We start from the raw sequence: 26,047 nt of genomic DNA on the forward strand, positions 1-26,047 counted from the left end.
TTTGATGACAGTATTGAATCTGATGAGTGTAACTATTTCATTAACATTTTGGGGCATCTTTTGCCAAGTCTGCCAGATGTAATTAATGTCCCTTTGCTGCAGGCTCTGTGGTGGTTTTTTTAGTAGATGCAGTGTCAGCATGCAGATTTTAGGAAGGGATGTGAAGAGGGGTATGAACCCCTGAGTTTAGGCTGCTGTTTTAACAGAAGGTTGTGGGACAGGGAGCTGCTGGGCTGCTCTCAATGTCCTGCTGCAAGAGAAGCTGAGCCCAGCACTTTTTAGAAAGTGACTGTTCAGAGCTGCCAATAATTTGCAAGTTTTTGTTGTGTAAGGGAACAGTTGTCCAAATAAGCCAGGGGCTTGCTGCCTGCTTGGCTTAGAGTGGGAGCTGAGTGTGGGATCAGGCACGAAGAGGAGTTGTCTGAGCTCCCACTTCCCCTCAAGTATCTCCTTTTATCCTCCCTTTTCCTGATACAGAAATTTTAGAGGAACTCTGCTGTGATTTCTCACGCAAGGAAATGAAAGCATTTTTATACGGTATCTGTGACCAAATGTCCATCAAGTAAATTTCATAATTTATTTGGGGGTGAAAGGTGCAGTATTTTTCCCAGGCTCCAGCTGCTATGTGCCATACTGCTTCTGGGACTCAGGACAGAAAACTTTTACCTTGTTCCCTTGAATTTAGAATTCATCACACAATGGCCATGAAGTATTAGTCCTGTTACTAGCCTGTGTAACACAGGTTCAGGATTGAATTGATGACTATTATCCATAGTGTTCTTGTTTTATAGCTGCAGAATTACATTGTGTTACATATTTTCATAGAACTTAGATGCTTTTCTGGAATATTCCACTTGACAGAGAGAATATAGTTTGAAGGTGTTTAGAAGAAGAGGAATTATGAGACACAGTTCAAGGAAGAACTTGCTTTGCTAGTAAATCTTCACCCAGTCTTAGATATATAAATGTGTATCTTCACTAAGCCTTGATAAATGCATTCAGATCAAAGAAATAGTCAGTGACTCCTCTTCTGGCAAGTATTAGTAAATGTGAAGTGTATCTAGTAACTGTAGTAACTGTAGATAGTAACTGTCTTAAAAGTATACGAGCATGTTATGGACTTGAGGTGATCTTTGAACAGGCACTTTCTGTGAGCAGAGGTGCAAAACTAAATGGTTAATCACTGCCACATAGCAGGAATTTAATCTGGTTTTATTAACAAACTTTTTTTCTTTCAAGTAGGAAAATATAAATCCTTTAGCAACAAAATAAATTAGAGAATATATTTCAGTATATACCACAGTATATTTTATTCAGTGCATGTTATTGTATGGGCTGCAGGCCTGACCAGACATCTTCAGACATCAAGCTGCTGCATCTCTCTGATGTGCTGCTTAGTGCCCATACTAGTGTGCAATCTGACTACTCCTCTCTGATGTGCAATTTCCCTTTCCTAAATTAAATAATTTAAAAGCTACTGAAAAGCTATTTCCATTACATCTGCTGTTTGCTAATGTCTTGGAGTCTGTTCATAATAAACCTTAAACAAATCACAGTTGTTTTCTGACCATTGCCCATGGAGAATGTCCTGACATTATAGGTGAGTTCTCAGATGTGCTTGCCTAATACTGCATGTAGACCCTGAGCATCTGATAAACTGAACATGTTTGCTGTTCTGTGTCTGTTAGAAAGGTGGAAAGAAATTAAAATCAGCTGAGCCTGAGCAGCCTGATAACATCCAGAAGTACTGCTGGTCAATCTTAGCATAAAACCATTGAGATTTATATTAGTAATGTATTCAGGTTCAGAGGATTCAGGTAATATGTTGTTATTTTTAAAGAAAAGTACTACATTAATGTAGTGGACTAGTTTTATTGCTTATTGGGCCCAAGATGCTTGCCCTATAATATATCTAAAATCTGAAAAGATGGGTTGGTTGTTTTGTGGTTTTTTATATTTTGCAACTTAACTCTGCAATTAAAAACAGTCCTGTCTGTATGCTAAACAGTCATATGTTGCTTGCTACACAGAGTAGCTATGTCTTTTATAGAGCAAAAATGTATTTTCTGTACCATCAAACTCCTTATTTCACTTGTGGTGTACAAGTCTTTCTGGCCTTTATTTCCTTCTTGCATTTCTCTGATGCTGTCACCACAGCAACCAGAAACTCTTAAAACACATAAAAAAAAAAAGGCTATGGTTGTGCAGTTATGGTGTTTATGAAAACTGAACAGCCAGTGCAGCATGAGAAGCTGAATGAAAATACAGGCTGGGAGAAGATCCCCACAGCCATTGTGAAGCAGGGAAGGTGTTGGATGTTTCTGCAGGCAGGCAGCAGTGCCACACTGCTTCCAGTGCAGTGAGACCATGAGAAACCATTAACCACCCAGCAGAAAAACTAACTACAGGCTTCAGCCAGCAGGACAATGTGTGTAACCTGACAGGAAATCAGGATCAAGGCTTAGACTGCACTGAGAAATACCTTCCATCCCTCTGTATTGGTGCATTGGAAGGAAAGCTACAGGTAAGGGTAAAAATTGGAGAGGATGCATTCTTGTACAAAAGATGTGCTTATATATGAGATATACTTCATTATTTTTTCTAATGTAAGAAGAAGTTGTGTCTGAAGCAATGAATTGGACAGCTGATTTATGTAAACATAAAAATGCCCAGTTGTTGGAATTTAAATGTCCAGTTTATGTTTTTAATTTACTAGTGAAGTTTTGTGTGGTTTCTTAAGACCCACTGGATGTGTGCTTGCCATTTTTACATATAAAACACAGCTATTTGGAGCTCAGGCTTTGTTGTTTTCTTAAGTTGAGCTCTGTGTTGGCAGGATCCCATCAGGCTTTACTTTAATTTCATGCTGGATCTAGAGAGTGTCTACCAACCCATCCTGACTCTGCAGGGTGTTCAGGGCCACTCTGGCTTGACACTGCTATTTCAAGAAGGCTCAGGTAAAGCTATTCAGACTGCAAAACTTTGGGGGGATATACTGAGGTAAAAATGTACTTCTCTACTGTGCCTCCCTTCCTGCCTTGCACATGCACACACCCCCCTGCCTCCCACACTAGCTGGTCTTGCCCAAAAACAAAAAAGTGGGGAGATAACTATACAGCTTAGCAACTCTTCTATTCAGAGGTCTGCCTTAGCTTGCAGCTTGCAGGCAGATTTTTCTTCTCAAAAACAAGCAATCCCACCCACACTTGATTTTTTTTCCTGGATATGTTATTTTCAAACCATCAGGACAGAGATGAAGGATGATTTAATTTATTTTTTTCCCCAGCTTTTGCAGTTATTTAGCTTACTTTATTTTGTATTGAGTGAACATCCAGGATTTTTGCAATACCACTCCCTTTTGGGGCAGTTTATTTTCTTATAAGTATCAAAGCCTTTCAGTTCCTCATAACTTTTGGCTTCAGGTGCTCTTTTCTCAGAAGTTCAAAAGCCTTTCACATCCTTCAGAAGTCTCACCCTTGGCCACAAAGGAGTCAACCTCTTATATCACCTGAGGACCTCCACACTGGGCAGTCCTCTTGCCTTGCATCTCCCTGCTCTGGCTTTTGTCTTCTCTGGCATTTTCCTGATATCCTGCTGGGAAGTCATGACTCTCCTCCCACTGCAATAGCTTATTTAACTGCATGCTTTCATCATACAACCTGTGCAGCATTTTGTTCATCCAGAGGCAAGAGCTCAACTTGACAAGTCATTGAAGACATACTACAAAATGTCCCTTAAAGATCCCCTGTGCACTGTGAAAACATTTTAAGTGAGAGGGAATTTGTGGTCAGGGCAACGTGTCTCAAATCGAGGCCATCTCTAGATCTCTGTGAGGACCCAAGAAATCTCACTGCAGAGCTGTCATTTCTGTAGCTGCAATGGTGCACTGTAAATTCTCACCAATGTCCTGCACCACAAGTGCATGTCATGAGAATTTCCCTGCTTGCTTGCCATAAAGCTGGCTTACCTTTCACTCCCCTCTATTTCCATGTTGCTCCTTTCCACTTCGTTTGAACTGTGGGTTTTTTTCATTTGATGTAAATGGCAACAGATACGTTTGGAAAACCTTGGAAAGCCATGACTGCTGACTCTTCTCCTTGTCTGCAAGAGCATGTGCATGCAGAACACCCTGCAAGAGCTCTGCCATCCCTCCTACTGCATCATCACCGTGTGTGCTCCCACCCTTCCAAGTCCTGCACTTACTGAAAAACCCAGTTAATTATGCTCAGAAATGCCTGAGACCCCTGATGAGCTGAAATTTGATTTCTTCTAGCATTTTACATTTCATTGTACATTCCATTTACATTTGTTACATTTCATTTGCATTCCATTTAGCAAGATCTGTGGTATGGCTTTACTCCACAAGAGAACACAATGGAGGGATCCAGACCCCCATGCAGAGCAGCAGTTATGTGACTGTCTGGCTCTGGGAGCTGGATGTGCTGGAGATGGGCTTGGCAAAGGAGTCCAGTGCCTCAGGTTTGGCTGTAATCATGGGGTATCTCTAGGCTGCTTATCACAGGAGTGAACACTGCTGCAGCTCATGGAGGAAAGCCAGTGTGCACCAGGTTAGAGGAGCCGGAAAAACTGGCACAGGCTGAGCTGAGCATGGGGAGCACCTTGCTGTCAGCCCAGCCACTAACCCAGCCCAGGTACCCTCACCCTTCAGTGCAAGTGAAGAGATTATTGTAACTTCAGCTAAGTGCCCATCCTTATTACTGAGGCAGCTTCTTTTTGTCTTAACTCAGAAACCCCATCCCCCTTGTTCTGTTCCATGGCATTGACAAACACTTTTTGTGACTCTTATCTTCTCCCCGCCAGCCTTCGCTCACTGGCGGTTTTTTTGTGGCCAGCTCCACCCTTTTCCACTTAGGGCACGGGCTGTTTGTATCTAAACTTCAGTCCTGAAAGAGCCTGTTGGGAGCAGTGTCGGCTGCTTCAGTGAAGGTCTTCCTCTCACAGGCAGCTGTGTTTACAGCACAGGAACCAAAATTAACATCTCTTCGCTCTCAAAGACAAAATACCAGTTAAGTTTTGAAATTTTCCTTCGGTGGTGGAGATTTGGCTTAAAGACTCTGTGTGGGCATATTTAGATAAGTGGAATTATGCCCTTTTTTAAAATGGGTTTAGGATATTAGAAACCCTGATCGAAACAGGCAAAAGTGAAAATGGCTGGATGGGTTTCTTGTATTATCTGGCAGCTTTTAGGCTAACAGCAGTGCTGATGTGAAAGGTAGGGACATCACACATCTTTTTTAGCTACTTTCCTGTAGAATGATGTGAAACTGTTTGGTCATTGCTGTAATTAGTCCTCATGTGAGCATGTGCTTTCTCCTCTTAAAGGCTTGCAGTGGTGTGGAGTATTTGTAGATGACTTGTATACCATTATTATTTGCTTATTATTTTATTTCTACTTCTTTTGATTCGGATGCATGTGGAAATCAGTGGTCAACAAAAAAGAAACAGCATAGACAGTCAAAATACTTAGAAGCCTGTGTACTTCTTAACATCCTTAGAGACCTGCTCAGCAAGATGAAGATATTAATACCAAGTTTTTTAGCAACATCATTATTCTGCACTGTATATGTGTGTACCCATGTAAAAAAGGTTATTCTAGCAAGTTGATTATTCTAGTTCTTCCTGCATATGTTGACTGAAAAATACTAGTTGTCAACTGGTACACACAAATGTTGTTTTGATTCTTAAAAGCTCAAATTTACAGTCAGCTCACACTTAGACTGTACTTCTGAAAGAAAATGGAAGTAAATGAGTCAGAACTGAGCTTATTAACTTCACTCTTGAGTTTCAGAGAACTGCTGCAGACCTAAGCTGAAAGATTTTTCCATCTAAACTGCCTGACTCTGTGATGTGTGTTTGGAAGATGATTGCAAATAGTTCTGGAGAAGTAATTTTATGATATTAGAAAGAGCTTGACCTAATCATTCTACTAAGGACTCCATCAAGAAAAGCTGTGTCTGTTCTACAGCTGTGCAGTAGCATGTAAGGCTGTCTAAGCTGGTGTAAAATACTAAGTACAATTTTGAAAGAATGAAATTCTGGAAACAGTTTTAGGAGCAGGCTGAGCTGCCTGTTCGTTTTTACTGGTGAGTTGTGGGGAAATCATGTCTCAGAGCAATGTGGTGGAGTGTACTCAGAAGGTGGATGAGGTGGAAGCAGAGCAGCAACCTGCATTTTACCAAGGTCAGCTCAGGCTACTCACTTGGGTGTCTAAAATAAAAGCCCCACTCAGCATCCTCTTGGTAGTGCATCTTGTCTGAACCTCCTTTCCAGTGCTGTTATGGGCCCAGTTTTCATACCATGGGATATTTCCTATGCAATCCTTCAGTCTGATGCTTGAAGTGCTGTTTCAGCACAAACAAGGGGGGACACAGGTGGGCAGGTGAGGTCCCTGAAGGCAGAAGGATGCTTGTGCAAACAGGATATGATTCCCATCTGTGGAGGGATGGGTTATGCAGGTTACATCCTTGCTGTGTGCAGAAACAGACAGGTGTCTGAGTCCAGCTGTGTTGGCAGGATCATGGGCAGCTGTGAACTGCTGTGCTACTCACTTTGGGACTTGTACCACTGTAAAAAGGCACTGCTCTTAGTGTCTCATGTCTAAAGTTATTGTGGTTTCAAACAAACAAAACAATGCACATGTACTGAAAGAACCTCCTAAATCTGAGGGCTGACACTTTCCCTTGATTGAGCAATGCTGAGCATACAGTTGAATAACATCATTTTTCATTCATCTGACAGTACAGTTTTTCCTTTGTCAGCATTTTCTTGTCAAATACTACATCTAAAATTACAGTGACCTTTCAGCTTGAAAAATATCTGCTTTGTGCCAGAGCAGCATGTTTGTCATCTCTTTGAAAGCATCTCTCTCCAGTATGACCTACTTGTATGACTTTTGCTTGGTCATTTGTGGGCAGTGTAATTCCACACATATATAAATATATTACAATCTCATGAATTAAAGCAAAACCAAACCCCTTGGTCTCCAGGCTCTAGTTAGGTTTTCAGAAGCAGGCTCCTGTTGCTCTGGTCAGATCCCAGAATCAGAGACCTGCAAGCTAGTGGTTCTACAGAAATCAGTCTTGTGCAGTGAAATAAATATCCAATAAATATCATTCATTTAATGGCTCTTACTAAAGGTAAATTGCTGACCACAAGGAGGTGGTGCCCTTCATAGGAGCCTGCTGGAATTACCAGAAATAGAAGGTTGTGTTAGCACATGTGGGGTGGTTACTTAAGGACATGCAGTTCCAAGTTTCAAAGGTCTGTAACAGTGAAAGAAATGTGTTAAAATATTCATAGATATCCATGTGATGGGCAGAAGGCTGCCAGAGAACATCATTATGCACTGGCATGTGGATAAATTGCATACTTTATTTTATGCACTTCATCCATATTCTCACCTGCTTTACAGCTCATCCCAAACCTCCACATTTGCCACTTTCCTGATTCTTACCAATCTTCTCTTATTTCTAAGATTATTTTTAAGGCAAGCTGCTAGTTTGGTTCAATAAAGCTGTTGATACAGCACTAAATCCTCATCCCTAGTAGTCTCAGCAAATGTGTAACATACTGCTGTTAGCATTAAGGTGCAAAATTAAGCTCAGAAGAATGACAAAAACACGACCAAAAAGCAGAAGAATGAAAAATATAATATGTAATAAACTAATAAGAATCCTTCTGTCAAAAGTTTCCCAGAATATATTATATTACTTTTTTTTTTTTCTGCTGTAGAGGTAACATTACTTGAACAGGTTTAAAAAAATCCCCAGAAATCTGAATATGACTAATAAGACTTTACTATTAATGTTTTTGCAGATCTTTTCTATAGTCCTTGTTGGATTGGAGGAGGAATAATTTAATATAATGCAGAGAACTGGGTAGCCTGGTCCAGTGCTCTTCTACCCTTGATCTAAAGTTCTTCCTCATGTTAAGCTGGAACTTTGTGTCAGTTTATGGCCACTGCTCCCTGGCCTCCACTTCTTTTCCCTTGGTTAGGTTCCTTTTCCCTCTGGATTCCATGGGTTTTGGGTTTTTTTCCTTTTCTTCATCTGCTCCTTTCTCCTGCTGCACAGACCTTACCAACAGCAGCCACAAAAGAGAAAAATCTGACTTTGCCTGTGCATCTTCAGGCTGGTGAGAGGTTGTTCAGCTGTTTGGGGGATGCCACATGAATATTCTGGTCTGCACTGGGAGAGAGATCTGTGCAACAGATCCATTCAGAGTCAGTCAGTGGGAATTTTTAGAGAGTTTACTTATGGAAATGTGGCAAGTCTCAGGTATGGCCATGATCCTGACAAAATTATTCAAAGGAGATTGTGGGTGTCTGAAAAGTTGGTAATTAGTAGTCATGGATGCTCAGCTGTCTAGCTGAGGAGGCTGTGTCAAGTAGAGTCCTGAGGATGTCTTTGTGGGGTTCAGGAACACTCTCTCTTCCTAATCAAAACCTGTTGGTGAACAGACCCAGGAGATTGGTGCATTTTCCAACAGAGTGGGTGTTTTGAAGAACTGAGTTAAAATTCAGTGAAGAAATTACATTTGTCATACAGAACTGTTTTCTTTCTTTAAATGAGAGCAAGTGCTCTGCCAAGGAAGGCAAACTGAAAGGAGCAATTACTTACAGGGAATAGTCTGGAGTTATAATAGGAGCCAGCTGCATGATAAAGACACCAAATATCTTTTTGGAAGGACCCAGGAGGAGTGTTCTCAATCTACCTCAGCTCATGTTGTGTGCAGGTTTGGGTACTGTGAGTTTGGGGAAAAGCTGCAAGATGCTGCCAAGAAGTAATGTGAGGGCTAGAAAATGTAACCTGTAAGTTTGAAGGAACAGAATTTACTTAGTCTAGAAATGTCAGGACTGCAGTGGTCCTAGGACAAGGGTTTCTTGTAGACAGGGAATAATCTGTTTATCATCTCAAAGGGACAGGCTTTGTCCACAGTGCATTGTATATTAAATTTGATTCTGTGAAAACTTTTTCATGATATATTCTGCAAGAGTTTATCTCTTGGGCTTGCAGTCACTTTCTTCAGAAAAAGAAGGAAGGGGTTTTCCCTTTTGGGAAGAAAAGAAATAGAGAGAAGATAGCATTCTATCTAGTTTTTGCATGTCTGTGATATTACTTGAGCATGGATGAGCTCCAGTTTTCCAGTTGTTTATAACTTTATCAAATTTGAATGGGTTTTCAGAGGGATTACATTATAAAAAAAATATCCAGCACAGAAAGCAACACATCCTGATTGAATTTCAAGTATCTCTTCCAAAATATGGACAACACTTTATTACTGATAAAAATGGGTGTAATAAATTTTTTAAAATACATTTTATCTTGTCGTGTACTGGGAATTAGTAAATCCTCTGTGACCAAACTCCTACTTTCTGGCCCCCAAATTGCCAGTACAAAGTTTAGGTCAGATGATTAATTCTGGAAAAGTTAAAACAGCTAAAAACAAAATCTATGGGGAAGTTTCATGTAACATTAATAAGAGGCAGAGCCCCACCTATAATTGAAATAAGATTATCAAGGCCAGGTTTCCTTGATGATTCTCAAATGTTTCTACAGGCTTTTAGAGAAGATCTGGAATGCCTTATTCAAGAACAGATGAAGAAGGGCAATAACCCCACTGGACTGCTTGCATTACAGCAGATTGCTGAATACATTACAGCAAGCACTTTTACAGGTTTTTCCTCATCTCCACTCAGTAAGTGAATTAAACATAAACTGCTCCTTTTTTTTTTTTTTTTTTTTAATTGTTACCGGGGCTTAGGATCTTAGGATTGCTGGGATCTCCTCTTTCCTTTTATGAAAATTCTGTCAGAGCTTTCTTCAGCTGTGAAGTAGTGCAGATGGTGGCCTTGATTTGCCTTTTTAGACTTCTTTCTCTCAAATTCTTTGACTTGTATGATAGCCAAAATCCTTGGAATCCTCAAACTCAGTGATTCTATAATTTGTTAATAAAAGTTGAACTGATGTAAGGAACTAAATGTTGTGCCCTGTTACTATTAGGAGTTTAACATGAGTATAAACTGAGATGTGAAATACATTACCATTTAGTTGCTTTTTTTTCTACTCTTACATATAAATTGTTACTAAAAAAAAAACCAAAACCCAACTCTGAGGTGGGGAGAATACCCTGGCAAACTGAATTATCAAATAAACAGCTCCCACAGCTGTTAAGAACAGCTTCTAGTCTGCATTCTACTTGCAAAGATGTCACTTGGATCTTGCAGTTAACACCCAAGTTCTTCTTTCCAAGTCATGAAGCACTGAGACATTCAAGTCAATTTAAGTTCTGTGGGTGGACATCATATGGGAGCTTACAAGCCTGAAGTACAGTGGCAGCTGTCAGCATTCATCATCTTTGGAGATTTGGTCCCAAAATGGTACTTCAGGGTTTATTTAACAAAATGAGTGGAAGAGAGCAGAGAGCCCAAATAACCTCATGTTCACATCTCTGGTTGGTTACTGAGACTCTGTGTCCCACTCCTGTCTCTGCTGGGTTTGCCAGAGACAGTGGGGGCAGACCTCAAAGTGCACACTTCTTTTGTTGAAAACCAAAATGATTTTACCTCTTTTGGTCTAAACTTTTCCTCTAAACAAAGGTTGTGGGGTGTCAAAAGGCTATCATGCATTCATGGAGGGGAGAAGGATATATTTGTGTAGTCACAAGTCAGAGAAAGAAATTTTGTGATTTCTCTGTTAAGAGGTGATACCTTCTGTCTAAGGTTTTGGGAACTCTTGCACTAATCATAAATTCTTCATAAGGACTGAATTGAATTGCCAAGGCTGAGATATCTCTTCAAATTAGTTTTGATGCTGTCAGAAGTCCACAAGGAATGTCTTCTCCTGTGACAAAAAAACCTTAAAGTAACATGTAAAAAATACTTCATTGGTGATAAATGTTTTAAAGCACAGTTCCAGTCCTATGTAGGATATTGATTCAGGAGACAGCTCAGGAAAACCTTTATTCACTCTCATAAATGCTAGTACTGCTTTGCTAGCCACTTAAATACTCTGCATCTGGAAAACTATGACATAACTGGAAATACATTTAATTGTCCAAGTGGCCAACATCTATTTTTGTCTATTTTTCAGGCCATGGAATGATTACACCCATCAATGACCTACCTGGGGTAGATACCTCCTCATTTGTTAAGGGAGAAAAACTTACTCGATGCAAGTTAGCCAGTTTATATAGATTGGCTGACTTGTTTGGGTGGGCTCATTTGCCAAATACCTATATCACAGTAAGTATTTTAGAGAAAAAAGAAACTTATTTAGAATCTCACCTGTTCATTCAAATGATTTTCCCCTTGATTAATGTAAATTAGGTCAGTAATCCATTTCCTGTCTCCTTTGCAGGTAAGAGTAAGCAAAGAACATGACCACATTCTAATCATTCCAAGAGGGCTGTCCTTTTCTGAAGCTTCAGCTTCTAATTTGGTATGTGATTCACCTGCTGTAATAACTAACAGGGCTCATACTGTTTTTAAAAATACTTTTGTGGTTCCTTAGAAGGACTTCTGTAATTATGCTGTTGTTTGGGTGTTTTTAATATTCACCCACCAGATGAAAAGCTGATTAACTGCTTAGATAGTAGCACCTTTTGTTGCCAATATTTCTTCTTGGGTTTAGCTTTACTTTCTGTTTCTTTGTCTCCACCTTCAATGTGGAGCAGCAAAGCTTTGTTTTCCTGTCTGTTTTACAGTGGCCTTAGTGCAGCACCAGTAGCTCAGTGTAGCAGTAGCTTTTTATAACCTAAGAGTGTGACAATACATGTGAAATGACTCTGTAGAAGTAGTGTTATCAGAATCATCTCTTACCTTTAGATGTGAAGAGATAAAGTTAAATCATCTTCCCCAGGCCCAGCAAATGAGCTGGGTGAAGCTACAGGCTGGTATTTAGGCAGTGGTAGCTGCTAAATCACACATCTTTTGGTGTAGAACTTGCCATATGCTCTTCATGTCACTGCATATCTGCAAATAAACTGCCTCAAGGTGAAAGGAGTACCAAAATGAGATTGATACTATTACATAGCAAGCACAGAACCAAAACACCATGATATATGACCCTGCTGTAGTTTTTTGTTGATCCAGGAATTACTATTTTAATGTTCCCATGAATCTGAAAATTCCTTGTGCATTGAATATTCTTACTGGAAATTTCTCAGGCTCTGAATTATCTTCATATTTAAAATGTAGGAAATGCTAATGAAATGCGTTTCTAAAACTGAGAAACAAGGAAAGGTCAGCTAGACTGAAGCAGAATACATGTTATATCAGGGTCTTATCCTTACTTCTTCCATGGCTCAACTTCCAACAGCTATCAAGCTACAGCAGGGTAGTTTATTGACACACAGATTCATTCTCCTACTTTTTTTGTGCTCTGAGCCTTGAATGTGTGGGGAAATTTGGTGCCAGATAAGAAAGGAATGGTATTTTCTAGATAACTGAAGTTGTCACAAACTTTCTGAATATCAATTGCCTGTCTGCCTTTTTCAGGTTAAAGTGAACATCCTAGGGGACGTGGTGGACCAGGGCAGCACAGCTCTGAGCATTGACAGTGTGGGCTTCAGTCCACACGTGGCCATCTACTCCACCCGCCCCGACGTCAGATGTGTCATACACATACACACCCCTGCCACAGCTGCTGTGAGTCTGAAAGAAAACACCTTTGCCTATCAACTTAGCCAGATTTCTCCTCATAGCAGCCTCATTTTTGCTTTAATATCCACTCTGGTAAATAAAAGCGTGGGGTTATCAAATAGAGAGGGCTGGACCACGACAGTGGAATGGCATCAGAATAAACTGATGATCAGAGATTATTGCACTCAGGTTGAGGAGGTTGTAAAGCAAATAGTTTACACAGGTTTCGTTTGTAGCACCCTAGATAATATAATGTGCTGTATAAATCATCTTCATTTGCATTATGCAGCTCCATTTTTAAGTGGTTTGATTAGTAGTTACACTTAGTTTGGATTTACCTCAGTATTTAAATGTTATAGTTAATATAAACTTTAAATGGTCTGTATAATAGTGATAAAAATGTAAGGAGGCCTGAAATAATTTATTAGAAATAATTAAATTCTTATTATTTTATCTAGAAATGCATATATATATAAATTCTTTGCCTAGAGACAAAATAAAAAGGAATTAACAATTTCTTTTATGCTGGCTTTTTGAAGCCATAGATGCGGGAAAGAAGGACAAACTATTAAACATTAATAATTAAATTAAACATTAATTAAATATAAATAAACATGAATTAAACATGAATAAAATTCACAAAAATTTCCTCCAATAAATATGTCCCTAGACAGAGTAACAGCACGTCTGTCACCCTGTTGCAAATTAGACTGGTGGGGGTGGTTGTTTCTAAGCTCTCTCTATTTAGTTTGTCTTTCTTCTAACAAAGTACACCCTGTTATGGCTTGGGTGGTTAAGATGTGAATTTTGAGAGTTCATTTTTCCCTAGTTATCAGCATTTCATTTTCATGAAACAGGTTTCTTCTATGAAGTGTGGCATTCTTCCCATATCACAAGAGGCTCTGATTCTGGGAGATGTTGCATATTACAGCTACCAGGGATCTCTTGATGAACAGGAAGAGAGAATTCAGCTTCAGAAAGTTCTTGGGCCCAGTTGCAAGGTATTCAACCTCATTTATGCTCTTCATAAACAATTTTCATGTCCTGCTCCAGTTTCTACCATTTAACATTAGTGTCTTCATTTACCAGGTATTAGTCTTGAGAAACCATGGTGTGGTAGCACTAGGAGAGACACTGGAAGAAGCATTCCACTATATTTTCAATGTGCAACTGGCCTGTGAAACGCAGGTGAGAGAGAATTTATCTGTGTTTAATTTTAAACACTTATGCTGCAGAGTTACACATTATATCCCAGATGGGAAGACCTCTTACATTGCAGAGTTTTGGAGTTGTGGAATCCAGTAATCCTGTATTCCCAGTCAAAGAGAGACTGGGATGATCAGGGAATCAGCAAGGGAAAGGCAAAAATACTCATTCTAGGAACACTGACACAGTCTCAGTGGTGTTTCACTCCAAAGGGTACAGAAGGTTTTGTTCCATGCTGTGCAGAGTGAGCCTCATGCAGGGAATCTGTCAGATAATAGATTTGCTGGTACTCACTGCATGGGGAAGTGTGACTTGAGATCTCTCGAGAGTCAGCTCCTTTACTGAAGCTGAATGTTGTGACAAGTACAGAAGTTTCTCTCTGTGATTTGTGAAACCAAACTAAAAGAAGGTCTTTAGAGCAGTGGTAATGGGTGGCATATTTGAAAATAACTTGAATCACAAATTCAATTTTTTCCATTCTGTCTATCTTTAGCTACCTTGTAAGGTTTCCAGATGTCACCTATAACCTGTGAAGAGAGACCACTGAAAGTGTTCTCACCTTTCATAAGTTTAAAGCCCATCCCCAGAAACATCATCAGTTTGTTCTTGTTCCCCAGTGACCCTGTCCTACCAAAGAGGCATTTGGATGTGCAAATGGTGGGCACCCACTCCTTTCCTTCCTTGCCCTACCATTCATTTTGAGTTCAGACACTCTTCTATTTTGTAACAGCTATACAAATGAAATATTTTTAGTCTTGTGATGCAGAAAGATGCTTTTAAGGTACTCTGAAAGCAAGTGTTTGAATCTACTCCTTTCAAAGTGCAATTTTCTGTAGCAGTCACTTGCTATATATTTTAATACATTTTTTGGACAGTAGAAAGCTAGCCTGAGAAGTAACTGCAGCATGTATTTAAACAACCTCCTGCTGCAAATTCAGAAAAGCAGAGAATACAAAAGCTTTTTCACAAACCAAATGCACTCCTTTTGTCTCCAGGTTCATGCATTAGCTGGAGCAGGTGGGATAGACAATCTCCTACTACTGAATCTGCAGAAGTTCAAGCCTTCCACACATGCTGTGGCAGCAATGGGAGGAGGTGGAGTTAATATGGCTTCACAACAGAAATGGAAAGTTGGGGAGCAAGAATTTGAAGCCCTCATGAGGATGCTGGACAACCTGGTGAGAGCATATTGCTGGTAGTATCTATGTAGTTCTGTAAGGTCTTGAGTGTAGGATTAACTTCTGTAAAGCAAATAATTTTTTAGTCATACTGTTTCTGACAGCAGTATTCCATCTTAATAAGAATTTATGATGCTTTGAGCTTTAATTTTGTCCCACCATCTTACAAATGTATAGTTGCTTAATAGTAAAAATCTTTATTTTAATTTTTTTAAACATTTTTTCTGTATTTTCCTCCCCCACAGGGATACAGAACTGGCTATGCCTATAGGCAACCATTAGTCAGGGAGAAACCCAGACATAAGAGTGATGTTGAGATCCCAGCCACTGTGACTGCCTTTTCCTTTGAAGATGATACAGTCCCACTTTCCCCCCTGAAATTCCTTGCACAGAGGCAACAGAGAGAGAAGACAAGGTGGCTGAACTCTCCAAACACATACTTGAAAGTTAATGTGCCTGAGGAGTCCTGGAATGGGGAAACCAGTCCCAGGACTAAGATCACGGTAGGTTGATATGTTGGACAGTCACTTTTGTTTTGCCCTACTTGAAAGTAAGTTATGCACAGTTTATACAGGGAAATTTTGAACAGGATTAGGAAATAAGTTTATGGAGCAAATTAAAATAGGCTTTTCAGAGCCTTAATGTACTAAGGGTCTCCTATTTTTGAGGAGGGAGGGGTTGACTATAAGAGTAACACTTTATGATAAAATTTAACAATGATTTCACTGTTCTAACCATCTCTTATTCCTGAAGTAAAAAACAGTTTTTCTACCACTTCTTCTTGTGCTATTAGTTATCCACCAAATATAGTAAGGTTTTAAGTCACCCGTGGGTTGTTCTTTTTTTACACGAGGGAGACACGAGCTCTAATTCATCTCTTGCTGCCCCCTTTCTGTTTGTGAGCCTACTGAAAACAGCTTTAGAAAGGTCTGTTCGTGCTACAGGCTTTTCATCATGATGAAGATTTTCCCCCTCCTGCAGCTCAGCAGGATGCTTACACTTAGTTTCCAGCCTGCAGAGAGGTGGCCCTTGTGGGACTACAGAGCGTGTTGCTCTTCAGCTACTCCCAGTACAACTGTAAAAGCATCAGCTCCTCCTGCTGGCAGGCTGGCAGGTTTCTAAACTTGAGTTTGGGAAAAACACCCTCAGAACCCTGCTTGAGAAGGGAAAAAGACTGCAGTCAATGTGTGGTCAGCAGAGGTGGAAGTTGGTTGAAGGAAGGAGGGCTCTGGATCTATGTACCAGTTACTGGAAACTGTGATCCTTTCTAAATACAGCTTCATTGGTACACAGCTAACACTGCATTTTTCAGGAGTGTATGTCAGTATTTACAAAAAGTAGTCCTGTTCAAGGTAACTTAAATCCTCTTGGGCAAACACACAAACCTGGAAAGGAATTGAGATTATTTTTAGGTGTCATGTGGAATTGAGAGTGAAATCAGAAAATCCTTTCTTGACATCTCTTTAACAGTATGACAACACAGGGAATTGTTCCTTTCCATTATACTGAGTATTTTAGCTTCTATCTTTTTTCTCCCCATCTTTAAGTGGATGAAAGCTGATGACTCCTCCAAGACTAGTGGAGGAACGCCAATCAAAATTGAAGATCCAAACCAATTTGTTCCTCTAAACACAAACCCAAGTGAAGTGTTGGAAAAGAGAAATAAGGTAAAAGAAGTGTAATGAACTGAAAATAGTAACATTTTCAGATAAAAATACATATTCAAGTAATGATTCAACAGAGCAGTAAAATAACATTTTCAAATGTTTTGATTTTATTAAGAAGGTTCTTACACTATATGTGATTTTTTGCACCAAAAACATGTATTTAAATGTGTGATATACATAAAATCTGTGGATACATATGCAATATTTATATATTTAAATTTTGAGTGCAATAGTCTGATGAAGGATGAGTGTTAACTATGGAAATGATAGATTGGGAATGGTAGTCCCTGTTATTTAGCATTTTATTTAGTAGACAATTAGGTGTCAACACCAACAGAACTGCTGTGCGTCATCTGCAGCATGATTCAATCTCAGACTCTAATCTTGTTCTGTTCTGTTCTAATTTGCCTAGTGCTTGTTAAGCTGGAATTTCTAATGGCAGTAAAAAAAAGAAAATGAGAGATTATTGTTGGACCTCTCTGTAAACAGAAATATCTCTCTGCTTTTCCCTTCCAGCATAAAAGACACTGATTATCAGACTGCCCAGATACTCCACCCTCAGCATAACTTTATTAACAGATATTCAGGACACTTTTCATTGGATTGCATATTTTTTTCTCTCTTGGAAAGCACTATATCTGTGTCCTTGGGGACTGAAGTGGAGTTAGAAGGAGCAACTCCCTTCCTCAAAACTGGAAAGGCACCCTCTAATTATCCAGAGATTAATAATACATGTCCCAGGCAATGATTTTTAAATTCATGCATGTCACTGGCTTATAGAGAGTTTATTCCTAATTCTCTGATACAGGATTTTTTAAATATGATCTGTATTGGTATTTATATCTGATCTGTCAATCTCTTAAGCTCTGAAAACTCAAAGCTAGGGCTGTTAGTTTAGGGAAAAAAATAAACTATACACAGAAGGAAAAACTTTACCAACTTTTGTGACCACAGAGTTTTCTCCAATAGTTTCTCCAACATTTATGTGTCATTTATGAGGTGAAGAGGACAGGTTCAGGGGCTACTCCTGGGAGCTTATTTCTAAATGTTGGCCTACATGAAGTGCAAGAGCTGATTCTGGGGTAAATATTTGTGAGTACTGAAAGAGCCAAACAATATATGCTGTGCATTCAGGGATGGAAGAAGAGTTCTAGATGTAGCAGCACACAGCTTATTGTCCAGCCATTTACTGCTGCCTGTGTTAGTGGCTTTGCAAAGCTGATGGTATAGGATTTGTTAAGGAGAAATATGTTTCTAACCTGGTTTATTTTCTCTCTATAGATAAGGGAGCAAAACCGATATGACCTAAAGACAGCAGGACCTCAATCTCAGCTGCTTGCAGGGATTGTTGTGGATAAAAAGCCAAGTTCAGTGAGTACAACATAATTAACTAATTTTCAACTGTTCAGGTTATTTGGCTGCCTGTCTTTCAAATGTCATCTTGGGCTTTTTAGTTCTAAATGTTTTGTTATGATTATTTTAGTGCCAGTTTAAGTGGTGTGATACATCTTATTCATGTTTTGTTTTAAAGGTTTAAAAAGTTAGTTTCAAATTGAGATGTGCATGTTAAGTTTGCCACCATTAATATAAATGAAGTAGAATCCTTGTCTAAGATCATTTAAGTGATAGAGGAAGAACTTTGGAATGCATGGGGCCAAAACCAGCCTTCATTAGTCTGTGGGAGTGATGTTTAAGATAACAACTGAGTCCCAGAAACAGCTGATTTCAGAAGGTGGGATGTGACCATGTGGAAGACAGCTTTTATTAGAAACAGGCTTCTTATTGGGAAAGAGGATTTCCAGTTTCTTACCTGCCCCTATTAAACTTTTCTTGAATAGAATATACTTCCAAACACTGTAAATATCCCTAATAAGGTTATCCAACATACTGTGGTGAATTGGAATGGCATTCTGGAATACTTTGAAGAGTTTCTGGAATACTTCTAAGTGTTAGTACATCTGTATTTTAATTCTGTATTACCTACCAAAACTTTATCACCAAATTTTTGGCCAAAAAAAAAAAAAAGAAAAATAAAGACCTGCACATTTTTCTTTTTGCTTCTTATTTTCTAAGTGTTCAGTTCTCCTTCTCCTTCCCAGCCAGTGCAGTTTGATGATGAGCACGCGCCGCCGGCACCACCCAACCCTTTCAGCCACCTCACTGAGAAGGAGCTGGAGGAGTACAAGAAAACCATTGAGCGCAAGCAGCAGGGCTTGGAAGGTCAGCAGTGTGGTTTGAATTGCTGGGGTGTACATTTTAATAATAGACTTGAAAATACCTGCTGTAAAAATTGTGTACGTGTTAATTATTAGTGTATACTGCTGGCAACTGGCTTTGAACTAATCATCCCTTGAGGTGGTAGAATGCTTTTGTTAAATGTGGGCTGTTCTTTTGCTTCAGTTAGTGCTGAAATGAAAGCAATGAAAGGTTTGCAGAGAAATGGGAATGACAAAAACACAATTAATTAAATTTTTTTGGTTTAATTAAGATGAATTGATTTTTGTGTCAGAATCATAGAATAACTTAAGGTGAAAGAGTCCATAAAGGTCATCTTAATCCAGTTCCTCCTCAGAGCTGATACTAAAGTGAGATCAATTAGCTCAAGTCTGTACCCAACTGAGCAAAAGTTTACTGAGATGTTTGGCTCTGGCTTCTCTAATTTTACTTCTCTCAGTGTGCAAGTCTCATCTATTTTCACTTTTCACATCTTCTTCCAATACTACTATTCCATAGAGAATTACTAATTCAGGGTTGATTTTATGTTTTAACAATAACACTGTGAATTCTTCTTCACTAATAATGTGTAATAAAACAACTTTGCTGTATGTCACACTCAGGACATCGTGTAATAGCTTACTGCACCAGGAGACTGACAAGATAAAATGCTGCTTGGAATGCAACCTTGCCACTTACTTTAATGCTTTCCAATAAAGAACTAATATATACCAATTTTTAGCGGATAAAACAAATCCATAATTCTTCAGAGTTTCAACTGTGTATTGTAACTTGGTGCTGTTATCAGAATGAGCAACACAAAGCTGTAGCAGACCTGTAAATCTTGTATCATCAGCACTGACACTCTTGCTTGATTTTCACTTTTGCTTGGCTACTAACTCACATCTTGTCCTGCAGATGCTGAACAGGAATTATTCTCAGATGACGGTTCATCTGTGTCCCAAATTCAGTCACAAACTCAATCCCCGCAAAATGTCCCAGAAAGATTAGAAGGTATTCCATGCAATTTCTGTACGATGCCAAGGGTTCCAATAACCCAAATCCTCAACTCTTCTACACTTTTACACTTGCATGAAGACAAATGAGTCAAAAGGAGCCCTATTTTGCAAAGTTGGGGTGGTATTCTGTCCAGAAAACTATTTTTCCCAATTTTTACTAATACATAATTGTCACAAACTGAAAACAACTCAGGGCATGCTGAAACTTAGATATTAACCAGGTGGAGCAAATAGACATTATACTTCATTTTACTGAAAATGTTAAGAATAGTTCTTTTGCCTAAGACTTTCCCAGAAGTCTAAGTAGGCAATTTAAAAAGCAAGTTCTCCAATGCCTTCTGTATGAATGGCTATGTTTTCATAAACCAGTCTCTTGCAGTAAAATGTAATTCTGACTGTGCTTGAGGCTGTATATGCTGTGTAGACTATATATGTACATGCTCTATGCACCTTGAGCTGTGCATGCACCTGGCAGACATAAGGTTTTTTCAGGATTTTTCAGCCCATTTTCCCTTAATGACATTTTGACTGTGTTGTCTGCTTACAGCAACTAAGATTGTGGATAAAGGGGAAAAAGCCACATCTAAGAACTTCGGGTTTCATTCATTGGATCACAGTCCAGACTCGCAGGCTTTGTCTCAATACTGGGGTTCTTTTGTGCATAAATAATTGCAAAATCATTTGCTCTTTCAGAAAATCATGAGGATTTCTACACCCAGAATGCCAACCTAATATCTGTGGAGATGCCAGTTGTGGTGGTGAACGGGAAGGAAGATGCACACGACGTGGAAGAAGATCTCACCAGGAGGGTCAGTCAGTTAACCATGAGTACTGTGGAGAGCGTAGAGATTACCATTAAAGGCTCTGAAAAGATAGAAGAGGCCCTGTCCCCTGAAGGGTCACCTTCCAAATCCCCTTCAAAGAAAAAGAAGAAATTCCGCACCCCCTCCTTCCTGAAAAAGAGTAAAAAGAAGGAGAAGGTAGAAGCGTAAGTGCAGTTGTGGTGTGAGGAGACATTGCACATTTTAAACCTTTAAGTTGACCATTAACAGCATAGTGTTAGGGGTGTGCAGTAACTGGACTTTTAACCTAAGCAAATAGAAACTGGAAGAGGTTTTGCTTTAAAGAAACCAAACAAAGAGACAGACAAACAAACAAAAAACCTTTCATGTTAATTGCAAATTAATTCATCTCACACTTAGCTGTGTCCAAATTGCTATGAGGGTTGGAAACATTGATTAGTTTCATGTAGAACTACACTGGCAGGTGCTCAATTACCATCATAGCAAGGTCAAACACCATCACAGTATGCAGCAGCAAGTTCTGCTTGGAGTATTTTGCAGACCTGAAAATTTTCAGTACAGTTAAAGTCTTTAATAAAGTTACTGTTGAGTGATCATATGACTTTTTAAAACTGCTGTCTCATTTGGAAACCAGATCATACATTTTTGTATTGTGGTTTTTGACCATATATTTTGTTTCTGTACCCCTATTTGAGTGGGTACATATTAACAGCACACCTTTACATCTTTTTTAAGATTAGCTCATATAGAAATAATATACACTGGCACATAATACTAGGGGAAAAACTGTGTAAGAGAAAGTTTATTTGGAATTATACAAAATGTCTAAAGAATTCCATTATTCAATAACTTTTTTGCCAAATATTTCATTTTAGTGAAATATAATTTTTGAAGACTTCTTTTTTATTCTATCAGTTGGGGCGGGGGAAACCCTTATTTTTCAAGAAGGGGGATTTTATACACTTAACATTGATAATTTAGTTTAACTGACAAAACAAAAAGAAGATTTTATATGTTCAAATGTTTGTATACCATTCAGTATAAAGGTATTATAAGCATGTGAACCAAGCATTTAATAGTTAGAGTGTATTTAAGGATGCTTGGTTTAGAGTATACTTAAAAATAATTCAGGAATCCAGGGACTTCAAAATCAAAGGATAAAAACATATAAAATTGAACTGGATTCATGTTTAAAAATTATTTGTGGGTTGTTCTTTTTCTCTCTCATGGTATTGCTAATGAATGAAGAAAAATAATCTCTTAACATAACCAAATGAAGGAAACAAAAACGTTAAAAGGGAAAGTGAAATAGTAGGGAAATAGGAGGAGACAAAGAAAGTAAAAGTTCGGTGATTATTTTTTTTAAATATATGATATGGATTGCGGGATATTTTTATTAAATCAGCAGAGTGACATTTCCATACTAGATGTTTTAAATAATTTGTATGGATTCATGCAGAGTGCAACACTTTGGGTTTTTTCTTCAGTTTCATTCAAATTGTAAAAGGGTCTCGTGAATCTGTGTTGTCCTTTGGATGAACCCAGAGCAAATCAGAGCCTAGTGCCATGGGTAAGGGTGGTACTGCCACTTACTCATTTTTACTTGTATTGTCATTTTAGTACTTTTACTGTATTGTAAATACAAACTAAACATAGAAATTAACATAGGGGTTTCTTCGCTGTGTCAAATGTCTGTAAATCAGTCATCACAATAGGAAGTACATCTTTTAAGATCCATGTGATTCCCAAATTACCGGTTGAAATATTATACAATATATAATTGTTAAATATGGCTGGAGAGTGGTTTGGCATGCAACAATGTTGATTATAGCATGTTCGGGGGCTGGTTAGCTTTGACCGTGTAAGTGTGATAATGCAATGTTGGAATGGATCCTGGAAACAATTTTCTAGCTGTCACTAAATACTGGAATCAGTGTTTTTAATCATAGTGGAAACTTTCAGTTGCTTACTTTGTTTTTTATGTTCTACATTATTTGTGTTGTATTACAACATATGTAGAAACAGTAACCTGTGAACTACGCTTTTCATAACTTTTTTAAAAATATATCTAAATGAATGCAATGTGCATAAATATTTTTTAAAATGCAACCGTGAACTATTTGCACCTTTTGCTAATGCCTCTATTTACTTGCTTTGGCATAAAGAATGAGCCAGCCAACTCTTGTGTCCTGTGGAAAATATATAAATGTTATCTGAAATTGCTCATAGATGTAATGCTAATTAATGTTAAATCACAAATAAACAGTATTTTAAATAGATGGATTTCATATAGCAGCCTTTTGTTTATGCACTTACATCTCCTGCTTGTAGAGAAGATGCTTTGATTATGCACATTGCTTCTCAAGAATTTATTCTGGAGAGGACTTCTTGCTTGTGTTTATCCTGAGAGCTCTACAAGAAAATAATCTGATCTTGCTATTGAACAGTTTTTGTCTTTGTCACAGGTGCTGGAGAGGAAAGAGACTCGTGGTAAAAGGCAGGGTACTACCAGGCAGTTGTTCTGAGCCCAGGGGCTCTGTGCTTGCCCATCCTGGGCTGCCTCCTGCTCTGCAGCACCATGGCATCACAGGTGACAGCATGAGGGACTGGGGTGGTTTTAGTGCTGAGTACAGAGCAAGGAAATAGCTCACAGAAATTACCTTTTAAAAAAATTATTATTAATAAAATAAAGGTCTTCTTGTAGAAAAAGCTTAATGCAAAATAATTTGAAGATATCTATGTCATGCCCTGCCAATATGGTGTATGTTGGAGCATTTCAGGCTGCAGAAGTTGCAGTGGGGTTTTTTTGTAGCTCTACCAACTCTGTGAAATATCTTTAAAGACTGCACAAATGTTTATTTTTCCTGTTCTTCCACAAATCAGCCTTTTGTTTCCATTTACAAGAAAGTCAAAATTCAGCCCTCTGAGTCTGGTGACAGTCTGATGGACTCAGTCCCCGTGTGGTAGGATAATTTTGGGTTAGCACTTTAAATGAATCTTGACCAAGATTTTAGTCATTTTCTGACATCTACAGTCTGCTTAGTGCTGCACTAAAGTGAAAGTAGATACTACTATAGTATCTACATGGAGGAGCATCCATTGTAAGGCCAAGGGCATATATAATTTACTTGTTTAGGCTCTTTTTATTCCCAGGAGTCTCCAAACCACATCAGACCCTTCATTTTCACTTATATCTTATTTGTTCACAATGTTACTCAAAGGATCTGAGATTCTGCAAACCAAAGCATGAAAATAAAGTAGATGTTTATAACAGGCATGATAAACATTAGAACTTTAGTTTTGAGAAGTAGGAGCCTTTGGAAAGATGAGCTTCAAAATGGATCATTAACATGATGGGAGATAATTATTGTCATTAGACTGCTTAACCCAAGAGAGAGCAATACAGAGGAGCAGTGTTTGCTGTGAGGAATTGCATGCCAGCTTCCACCCAAGAACATTAAAAAGGAAAAGAATTTATAAAGCTGAACATCCAGGGGATCACCTGTTGTTGTCTTTTACAGACTTCCAGCTGTTCTGGAGATAGGTGTTACATAGGAAAGCAGATTTTGCAGAATCTGCAGAATGAGGTGTATCAGGCTTTAGATGCCACAAGAGGAGAGAATAATGCTTTGCTTAGGGCTGTAATAGGCTGTTTTGACTCATATTTTCCTGCCTTGCCAGTAGAGTCCGTTACACGCTGTTGAGCACGTGGCATAAATCGCTGTCATCTCTGGGGCAAGTAATTGAGAATTTTCTATTTTGAACATAAAACTGTTGACTTTTCACTATTTCAGCCCATGGAAACTTCTCAAACAGGATGTACTGCAAAGTAGCCAAGGACAGAGAGAAAGGGCCACGGTGTCCCATGCTGTGCACATGGGTCTGATGGAAACTTCTGACGTGAGCGCTGATGTTCTCTCTCTTCCTTTCTGCAGCCTGGCAGGGAAACACATCCCCTCACCCATGGGGCTGCTCTGTGGGTTGGTGTTTGCTCTTTCAAAGACCCAGGGTGTTAAAGGAGGTGCAGGGCTCTGAAGGGCACTGATTAGAAGCTGCCTGGCCGTGTGTGAGTGGGCAGCTGGAGAGTGGCCAGCCTGGCCGTGGGTGTTGCCATGCACTGGGGGCACCAGGAGGGCTCTCAGTGCTGATGGGCACTTCTGGTGTGTGGGCTGGCACACAGCCTGCAGGAACTGCTCTGTCAGAGACCTGCAGATTGGCCAAACTTGCACAGACCCTCTGGGAAATAGTGGAAAGCCCATCCTCAGTGTAAACATTGCTCAGCCCTTCACCACACTTTCTAATCTCAATTTCAAACCAAGCAGTAATTTAGGTTGCTAAGAGAAAAGACTGACAGAATACAATATGAAAAAGCTTTTGTACAGCCCTATCCTTTGGAAATGTTGGGGTGCAATAGTTGTGCTTTTTGCATGTGCCAGCAGTACGTGCAAACACACCCAAGCGGTTTTCACGTGGAGCAGCACACAGCATGGACAGCTTCAGTCAAGTCTGATCAACTTAAACGCAAACAAAACAAAGCGTGATGATGGCAATTGGAGGGTGAACAAGAGTTCACTCTGGAATAGTGGCTGGGAGTCCCGAAGTCAGAGAGAGCCTGTGGAGGTGAAAATTCCAGCGGTCTGTAGGCGGCAGCAGAGCCCCGCGCTTGCCGCCTTTGTTCCCGCAGCCGCGGAGCCGCCAACAAAGCGCTTTCCAGGAAGGTATTTTTGGTGGAGATTTTGTGGGCTTTATCCCAGTTCCAGTGCAGAGAGATGAAAGCAGACATCTGGCTGCCGGACTCATTTTCTATATTGATTCATTTCAAAATCCAGCAATGGAACAGGCTTTGTCAGAGAGGCAAGTCTCCTCTCTTCCATCCTTTTGCAACAAGCTAAGAATGTTGAAGTCTTTTTGCACTTTTTAACTCGCTCCACTGAAGATAATAATATCTATTTGTTCAATATTTTCTCTCTATCAACCTCATCCACAGGCCAGAGACTTCTCTGTGTTTCTGGATGGTGGGGCAGAAGTCACAGGAGACCCCAGTGGAAGACAATGGCTGCCAAAGGTTCCCACACCTTTCTGCCTCACCATGTCATGAATTCCAGCTGCATTTCCTTTACACATTTGCAGCAGTAACTCGATACAACTGCATCTCTCTGGGCACTGCTGGTGCTTTTGCAAATTACATTATTTGTAAAAAACAAAACTGGGTTATCAGGATGGTGAGTAGTTGAACTCTGTGAGGAACAACTGAAATTCTCTGGGGTGGTGACGTGGTCCTGGGCATGGTCCTGGCCGC

At 39.3% G+C, this 26,047-nt stretch overlaps 1 protein-coding gene across 3 annotated transcripts in view; it reads left to right on the forward strand.

Annotated features, from left to right (window-relative positions):
- Nucleotides 1-23,027, forward strand: part of ADD3 (adducin 3) — a 91,336-nt gene extending 68,309 nt beyond the window's left edge. For 2 of the 3 annotated variants that reach the window (XM_079313144.1, XM_079313145.1), the window contains 12 exons: nucleotides 9,579-9,717; nucleotides 11,112-11,263; nucleotides 11,379-11,459; nucleotides 12,518-12,667; nucleotides 13,519-13,662; nucleotides 13,751-13,849; nucleotides 14,863-15,045; nucleotides 15,291-15,548; nucleotides 16,593-16,712; nucleotides 17,994-18,083; nucleotides 18,812-18,932; nucleotides 20,639-23,027. In XM_079313144.1, coding sequence (XP_079169270.1) covers nucleotides 9,579-9,717; nucleotides 11,112-11,263; nucleotides 11,379-11,459; nucleotides 12,518-12,667; nucleotides 13,519-13,662; nucleotides 13,751-13,849; nucleotides 14,863-15,045; nucleotides 15,291-15,548; nucleotides 16,593-16,712; nucleotides 17,994-18,083; nucleotides 18,812-18,932; nucleotides 20,639-20,937 — 1,836 coding nt within the window. In that variant the 3' untranslated portion in view covers nucleotides 20,938-23,027. Of the gene's footprint in view, nucleotides 1-9,578; nucleotides 9,718-11,111; nucleotides 11,264-11,378; nucleotides 11,460-12,517; nucleotides 12,668-13,518; nucleotides 13,663-13,750; nucleotides 13,850-14,862; nucleotides 15,046-15,290; nucleotides 15,549-16,592; nucleotides 16,713-17,993; nucleotides 18,084-18,811; nucleotides 18,933-19,844; nucleotides 19,941-20,638 lie in introns of all 3 variants that reach the window. The other variant, XM_079313146.1, reaches the window with a different exon arrangement.
- Nucleotides 23,028-26,047: the final 3,020 nt, after the last annotated feature.

This window comes from Erithacus rubecula (assembly GCF_903797595.1).
Source record: "Erithacus rubecula genome assembly, chromosome: 9".
Taxonomy (NCBI): Eukaryota; Metazoa; Chordata; class Aves; order Passeriformes; family Muscicapidae; genus Erithacus; species Erithacus rubecula.